This window comes from Otolemur garnettii, unplaced genomic scaffold (assembly GCF_000181295.1).
Source record: "Otolemur garnettii isolate 467f Iridium unplaced genomic scaffold, OtoGar3 scaffold00127, whole genome shotgun sequence".
Classification (NCBI taxonomy): Eukaryota; Metazoa; Chordata; class Mammalia; order Primates; family Galagidae; genus Otolemur; species Otolemur garnettii.
This window is the reverse complement of record NW_003852522.1, coordinates 2,509,582-2,517,994: the sequence shown is the minus strand read 5'-3', so window position 1 is coordinate 2,517,994 and position 8,413 is coordinate 2,509,582. Positions and strand designations below refer to the sequence as shown.

General features: G+C 51.7%; 1 protein-coding gene across 1 annotated transcript; it reads right to left on the bottom strand.

Annotated features, from left to right (window-relative positions):
• Positions 1-2,998: 2,998 nt before the first annotated feature.
• Positions 2,999-6,252, bottom strand: ACP5 (acid phosphatase 5, tartrate resistant). Its single transcript, XM_003797931.3, has 6 exons — positions 6,213-6,252; positions 5,259-5,344; positions 4,738-4,998; positions 4,393-4,520; positions 3,914-4,259; positions 2,999-3,540 (listed from the first exon to the last, which is right to left on the bottom strand). Exons 3-6 carry the CDS (start codon positions 4,996-4,998, stop codon positions 3,298-3,300), a joined length of 978 nt encoding a protein of 325 aa, XP_003797979.1. The 5' UTR covers positions 5,259-5,344; positions 6,213-6,252; the 3' UTR covers positions 2,999-3,297.
• Positions 6,253-8,413: the final 2,161 nt, after the last annotated feature.

The following is an 8,413-nucleotide window of genomic DNA, read 5'->3' as shown; positions in this document are numbered from 1 at the left end:
GCCACCTTGAACCTAAATCATGTTTTATTTTTATTTTTTATTTTAAGAGATGTGGGCATGTGTCTCACTTTGTCGCCCAGGCTGGAGTGCAGTGCTGTGATCATAGCTCACTGTAGCCTCGAACTGAGCTTAAGTGATCCTCCAGCTTCAGCCTCCTGGCTGGTCCTTTGTGCTCAGTAAAAGTGCTTTGGCATGGAGGAGCTGGTGGCCTGGTTTACGATCCCCACCCCTAACACTTATCCCCTGTGTGACAATGAATGTATCACTTCTTCTTTCTATACTTTAGGCTCTGGGAACAGGGATGTTGGGTTAAGGTGATCTCTGATTCAGTCCCCTGCCTGCCTGGAGCTTCTGAGTCAGTGGGAAGAGGAAGGATGGCCAAGAGCTCCCTAGACAGTTGTGGTTAAGATTGAGGGCCTACCACTCCTTAGGCATAAGCCCAGTAATGCCACTTGATCTGTCCCATCTAAGAGAAATATTGTACCAAAAATAAAACAAAAAAACAAACCCACACTGACCAGGTTTTGGTAATGTCCTCTGAGAAACAAGGATGATTTTAGCCCCTGTCTCAAAGGTCAACATCAGAAGTGATGGTAAATGACAGCTGGAACAAACTCAGGGCTGGCACTTTGGTCAGCCACTTGTAACAAACACAACAGTATCAACATCTGCAAAGTAGCAAGTGGAAGATGCCTTACACTAAGTTCCTCTCTCCAGAAGTAACCTCAGTTATGTGTTTTTTCTTTAAACAGTGTCTCACTCTATCACCCAGGCTAGAGTGCAGTAGTACTATCATAACTCATTGCAGCCTCAAACTCCTAGATGCAGGTGACCCTCCTGCCTGAGCCTTCCAAAGTGCTGGGAATACAGGCAACTGCATTCAACCCGCAGTTATGTTATGTTTGTTCTGGCTTCATTTCACTTGGCCAGGCAGGCAGCTGGAGCCTCACAACCCAGTCCCTGCTGAAGTGGTGGTTGAGCGTCACCATGGGAGCAGTTGCTGTGACTTGCCCAGTGCTAATAGCTTGGGCTATGTGTGGGTGGATATTACTCAACTCTCCCCCAGAAGGGAACTAGGATCCCCTGCAGCTGTCAACTCAGGACAAGCACTCAGCATTCTGCTTTCATCATAAAAGACCCTGAGAAATCCCACTTCCAGAAGTTTTCCTACATACATACTTTTACGGATGTACAAAAGGATTGTTGCAGGGATGTCCACTGAAGGCTTGTCAGTAAAAGGGAAAGATTTGAAAGATTTGCCCTCAAGGGGCACCAGCAAGGAGCCAGTGACATTAGGCAGAAGCCTGATGGGCTATCAGATGATTTGGTCCAAAGAATGAATTCTAATATATACTACAAACATGTCTGCACACGTACGAAAGACATTTTACAAGGTCATTGATTGCAGCATTGTTTGAGGATTGCAAAATTGTTGGACGCAATGCAGGTGACCCTCAGTACACAGCTAGTTAGTGGCTCAGCCACACACTGGGGTCTCCAAAGCCACAGGAAGAATGAAGGTCTCCCAAGGGATGACAAGACAGAGCTATGGGTGTAAAAACAAACCAATAAGATAGAAAAGGAAACTCTGGTGCTGAAGGAAATGCTGTATGTAATTTTTTTTTTTTTGAAGACAGTCTCACTCTGTCACCCAGGGTAGAGTGCCATGGCATCACAGCTCATAGCAACCTCAAACTCAGGCCAAGAGATGCTCTTGCCTCAGCCTCTCAAACAGCTGGGACTACAGGTGCCTGCCACAACACCCAGGTAGTTTTCTACTTTTAGTAGAGATGGGGCCTCTTTCAAACTCCTGAGCTTGGGTGATCCACCTGCCTCAGTCTCCCAGAGTGCTAGGATTATAGGTGTGAGCCACTGCACCCAGCCAATATGGTATATCTTGATTGTGGTGGTAAGTTTGTAGGTGTGTATCTTTGTCAAACTTTTCAAATTGGGCTGGGCACAGTGGTTAATGCCTGTAATCCCGATGCTTTTGGAGGATCACTTGTGCCTAGGAGTTCAAGGCTGAACTGAGCTATGATCAATTGTGCCACTGTACTCCTGCATGGGCAACAGACTAAGACCCCCTGACTCTGGAAACAAAAAAAAGCATGTTTCAGTTCAACAGAGAACTGGAGAGGAAAGAGTCCCATTTGTTTTCATTTGTACTTAAAAAATACTGAGGCTGGCTCAGCGCCTATAGCTCAACTGGCTAGGGCGCCAGCCACGTACACCTAGGTTGGTGGGTTCGAATCCGCAGCCCGGACCCGCCAGGCAACAATGATGGCTGCAACCAAAAAATAGCCGGGCGTTGTGGCGGGCGCCTGTGGTCCCAGCTACTTGGGAGGCGGAGGCAGGAGACTCGCTTGAGCCCAGGAGTTGGAGGTTGCTGTGAGCTGTAATGCCACGGCACTCTACCCAGGGGGACAGCTTGAGGCTCTGTCTCAAAAAAAAAAAAAAAAAAAAAAAAAAATACTGAGGCTGGCACCATGGCTCATGCCTGTAATCCTAGCACTCTGGAGGGCAGGAATTTGAGACCAACCTGAGCAAGAGCAAGATGCAGTCTCTACCAAAAATAGAAAAACCATCCAGGTATTGTGGTGGGTGCCTGTAGTCCCACCTAATAGGGAGGCTGAGGCATGAGGATTGCTTGAACCCAGGAGTTCAAGGTTGTAGTATGTAATGATTGGTCTGTGAATAGTCACTGCACTCCAGTCTGCCTAGAAGGATGCTGCCTCTGCCCCACCTCTAAAATAAATTTTTTAAAAAGGAAATGTTTTGATTATGGAAGAATAAACTGTAGAAGGAAAGAAGCTGACTAGTGATGGGTGACCCTGGGGAAGAGGGCACTGGGAGAATTGCAGGCTTGGTCTTCAGGGAATACTTGCCTCTGCCTTCTTTTTGCTGAGTTTTTACTTAAACGTCTGTGGATGAGGCTAGTTTGTTATGAGAGATGGACTCACAGAGGATACAACACACGTGTGACACTTGTGTAGCCTTGGCAACTATTCTTTTATTGAATGTCAGAGAAGAAAGATGCTTGATTCAGGAGGATGCTTTCCCTCCCTGCCTCCTAGTCTCCAAGCTGCAGCCACAGGGAGTGGCACTGCCACTGGGACACATGTCCATGCCTGTTTCATATATGGGAGCATCTGTGCCAGGGGGACCACATAGTGTCACAGCTCCTCTTTGTGGCCAGCACCACTGACCCAAGACAAAGCTTGCCCCAAGGTTCCCATGGGACCCACCCACCAGCAGTGGCGATCTCTTTCTGCCTCAGGCCAGGTGTCTCATAGGTGTTCAGGGCCTGGGTCGCCTTGGCAGGCTGGTCTTGAAAAGGGACTTGCCCGAGGCCTCAATGTAAGTGATGCTCATCTCTTTAGGGCTGATCTCCATGTAGGCAAAGCCACCCAGTGAATCCTCGGACCCATAGTGGAAGCGCAGGTAGCCATTGGGGACTTTGCGCTGGTGCCGTGTAGAGGGGTCCATGAAGTTTCCTGCCCCGCTGAGCACATAGCCCACACCGTTGTCATCCTGCAGGTACTGCAGACAGAGGGTGCGTGGTCAGTGGATCCCCCAGCCTTGAATTAGGGTTGACCAGGGGCTCCACTCACACCTGCCTCAGGTGCAGAACCAGGTCTGTCTCTGATCACAGGGTCACCTTGAGATACACAGCCCCTCCTGGCCTCAGTTTCCCAACCTACAGGAGTGTGTTAATCTTACTTCACAGGTAGAACACTTAGTTAGCAACTGGTGGATAATATTCTGGCTTTTGCGGGACTTTGCAAAAGTTTCTGGTTAGAAAGATAGAATTTGAGAGAGAATACAGACATTCAGAAGGCCACAGGAGGACCTCAGGCCTGCGGACATTGGCCAGGCTGTGGACTCCTCCCCTGAGTCCCCACAGGGCCCTCACCTGCAGATTATGATCATGGCCACACAGGTAGGCCGTGACCCCATACATGGCCAGCAGGGGTCGCAACTGCTTGACCAGGCAGCGGGTGGGCCCATGCTCGGCTATGGACCACACAGGGTAGTGGCCAGCCACAATCAGGTAGTCTTCCTTGGCTGCTGCTAGCTGTTTCTTGAGCCAGGACAGTTGTGTGCGGGCCACTGCCAGGTTTCGGGGCCTCTCAGGTTGCTGGCTGAGGAAGTCATCTGAATTGCCACATATTGTCACAGTGTCCAGCATGAAAATGGCCACAGACACATTGGTACGTGGGATCTTGAAGCGCAGGCGGTAATAAGGGCTAGGAAAATTCCTGTGGAGGGGAGGATAGAGGGTGTGGGTGCACATCTTGGGCACAAACGCTCCACGGTCAGTTAGCTCAAGCCACGGTGTCCTTTTGTCCCACTGAGCATGGGTTGGGAGAGGAGGACCTGGGGGAGGCTCACCAACGCTTGGAGATCTTGGAGTAGGCAATCTGTGCCGACACGTTGCCAAGGTGGTCATGGTTTCCAGCCAGCACATACCAGGGCACATTGCGAAGAGGGCGGTCAGAGAACACATCCTCAAAGGTCTCCTGCAGCAAACAGAATGGGCACCCCCAGCCCCAGCTGGTGTCAATAGCTACCCTGATGGTCCCACCGAGTCAAGGGCTGAGAAGAAGGGAGACACTGAGTGTTCCAGGTGCCCAAAGCTGCCCAATCATCTTCCCTCTTCCCACACCCAGAGGAAGATCACCAGGTCAAGTGGCTTCTCCTTACTGGCCCGCTCCATCCCCAGTGTTGGGCACAGACCTGGAACCTCTTGTCATTGGCATCCTGCACACCAGTGAAGTAAAAGTTGTCCCCCAACGATAGGATGAATTCTGCACCCAGGTTCTGCACAGTCCTGGCAATCTCCTTAGCATTGGCCATCTCCCGGGCCGTGTGGAATGGGGCATTAGGAACACCTCCCCAGTCACCCACAGCCACAAAGCGCAGGGCAGGGGTGGCACTGTGAGCCACGGAGAGTAGCAGCGAGGCTTGCACGATGAGCAGTGCTGGCGACGTGTCCATCTGGGAGGGGAGAGATGAGCACTGGGTTCTCCAGGCTGTAACAAGGGCAACAAGCCCTTGAATTCCTACCTGCCCTGCTCCAGCAGAGGGGAAGACCTTGGTGTCCTAGTTCCCGGGACACAGCTGCATGAGCTGGTTTAGGGGGATCTGTGGGCAGGCAGGCTCCATGGAGGGGGGGCAGGGGGGGAGGAAGGAAAGGTGGCCTTGCAGGCCTGTTCCACCGTCCCTCACTCCCTCACGCAGACCTGCCCAGCACTCACCTTGGGGAAGGCACAAGCCAGTCAGTGGGGATTCCGAGAGGCAAGTGGGCTCCAGGACAGAACTGGCAGTCACTGAGCCTTTATTTCTTGGGGAGGAAGCAGATCATTAGTGAGTATGATACAGTTTCTCCAAGGATTGTTCCAGGGGCCCTCCCCTTTGGGTCATGTGAGGCCTGAACTTCCCCACTTCTGGACACGGGATCAGGGCAGAAGTCTGGGCATACACATGCAGCAGCACCAGCCCACCCTGCCTCTGCTTCTAACTGAAGGGGCTTGTGTCTTGGGCCAGAGACGCCATGTGTATCTACATAGGTCTGTGTATTTATGTGTGTGTGTGTGTGCAGTATACAAGCCTGCAGCTCCTGTGTTATGTGCCCTCCCTCTCTGCGTGCTTGTCTGCATGCACCTGGGTGTGTCTGTTTTCTGTGTGCAGCTGAGTGTGGGTGCTTAGGTCCCTGCAGCTGTGTACTCTGAGCCTATGTGGCCTCTCTGTGACTCCTGCCTGACTTCTCATGTGGCTCCAGGTGGGAATCTCTGTGGATGGGGCTTTATAACTATAATTGACTGAGTTTCCATGTGTTTTGTCTGTGTTGTGTCTTAAAGGTGAGTAGTATGACTGGTGTGTGATGTGTGTTTGACCACATTGGAGTACAGGACTGTGTGTGTGTCTGGTCTCCTGCCCCCCAACCCCCACACAGCCCACTGACTCAGAAAAGGTAGCAGCCTCCCTTTTCCAGGAAGTCCCCTTCCTCTACCCCTAATTCCCACGCAGGAGGAACCTCAGCAGGAGACAGCTGGTGACAAGCCATGTGACAGCAGCCTTTGACCCTCACACCCTCAGCAGCTGCTAGCAGCCACCCCCAATCTCCCACGCCCTGCCATGAGACCAAAGCCTCCCAGAGAAGCGGGGAGGCTGAGCGCAGGCAGTGGGGCCCCTGCACCTGCCAGTCTGACCTGCTCCTCCTCAGAACTGGGCGCCGCGGGGACACCCCGGACGAGTCACTTCAGCCCTTGTCAGCGCAGATGGGAGCGCCGTCTTTCAACACCAAGGACACTGGCTCAGAGAAGGGCGGTGACTCGCCCGGGTCACACAGCACGTAGGTTTCCTGTTTGTCTCCCCCAACCAAGCCCCACAGCAGCGACAACCAGGAAGGAAGTGGGTGACCATGGAAGGCTGAGACCCCTCCTCCGGGGACGCGGCGCCGCGGAGGACCGCAGGAGTCTCACCTGCCGTCGGTGGGGCGGTGGGGTGGGGCGCTGTGGCAGGATCCCAGCTGCAGATCTGCCTCGCTGCTGATCTGGGCGGCCCCGACTTTAAGGCGGCGGCCCGCCAGTCCTGCCCCCGGGCCCGGGCCGGCCCAGGTGAGCCCGCGGAGGGCGGGCGCCTGGGCCTCCCCGCCCTGGCGCTGCCTCCAATCCCCTTCACGCCTCCTGGGCTCAGGCTCTGCATCTGTAAAATGGGCTGATGAACCCCAGCGGGCAGCTCAGACCCTTGGATTAGGGCTACCTGGGAGCCACTCTATTTCAATCCTTTGTTCACCCGAAGCTAGCAGAGAGACACTGCCTACCTGCCTGACTCTTAGGAGCCCACGGCCCCAGGTTGTATTCCTGCATTGGGTTAAACTGTGCCTGGCTTTTGTAAGAAAGTCTGTAATTTTCAACCTCAGTTTACTGGTCTTTAAAATGGTTGTGATGGGAGGGCGGCGCCTGTGGCTCAGTGCATTGGCCTCATATACTGAGGATGGATGGTTCTAACCTCCAGCTCTTGGGCTTAGGCAGTTCTCTTGGCTCAGCCTCCCGAGTAGCTGGGACTACAGGCATCCCCCACAATGCCCGGCTATTTTTTGGTTGCAGTTCGGCGGTGCTGGGTTTGAATCCGCCACCCTCGGTATATGGGGCGGGCGCCCTATTCACTGAGCCACAGGCACCATCCCCAAAAAGTCTTATAATTGCCTTGCTCCGGTAGCGCCTGTGGAGTTGGAGGTTGCTGTGTGATGCACTCTACTGAGGGTGATAACGAGTCTCTGTCTCGACAAAAAAACAAAACAAAACAAAACAAAACACTTCTCCTTTTTATCTCTGGTCAAAAAGTTCTGGTCTACAGGTACCTTTCTAATTGGTCAGTTTGAATCAAGCAGGAGAAGCAAATTTGGACTTTTACAGAACTGTGGACTTTTTTTTTTTTTGGCCAGGGCTGGGTTTGAACCCATCACTTCTGGCATACGACGGGGCCAGCGCCCTACTCCTTTGAGCCACAGGTGTTGCCCCAGAACCGCGGACTTTTACAGAAGTGGAAGCAAGTGTTAGTTTCCAGGTCCCATGAAGTTTTTACAGATTCCTAAGAGCTGAGTCACCACAGGGAGGACCTCACAAGTGTATCTTTGGGGTCTCCTTGAGAAGACCGCTGTTCTCTTAGACCTCACTTTTTCCAGGTATCATCTTTCATTCTGAGTAGCTAGAACTAGGCTGGGTGTGGTGGCTCATGCCTGTAATCCTAGCACTCTGGGAGGTTGAGGCAGGTGGATTGCTTGAGCTCACAGTTTGAAACCAGCCTAAGCAAGAGTGAGACCCTGTCCACTAAAAATAGAAAAACAGGCACGAGGATCTCTTGAGCCGAAGAGTTGGAGATTGCTGTGAGCTATGATGATGCCATGGCACTCTACCCTGGGCGATAGCTTGAGACTATCTCAAAAAGAAAAGAAAAGAAAAAGACATGAGCCAAATAACTGGGCCTACAGGAGCCCGCCACCACATTCAGCTAGTTTTCTATTTTTACTAGAGATGGGAGTCTCACTCTTGCTCAGGCTGTTCTAGAATTCCTGAGCTCCAGTGATCCACCTAGCCTCCCAGAGTGCTAGGATTATAGACACTGGGCTCAATTTTGCCCATTTAAAAATCAGTGTGTTGGGTGGTGCCTGTGGCTCAAGGAGTAGGGCACCAGCCCTTATACCGGAGGTGATGGGTTCAAACCCAGCCCTGGCCAAAAACTGCAAAAAACCATTATACCACTACTATTTCCTGCAATAACAGAAAAATTAATCATAAAAAAAAATCCTAGATTTAAAAAAAAAATTAAAAAAAAAACAATGTGTTTGTTTGCTTGTTACAATAATTTATAATTCTTAATTGTGGCTAAAAAACTCAAGCCACCATGT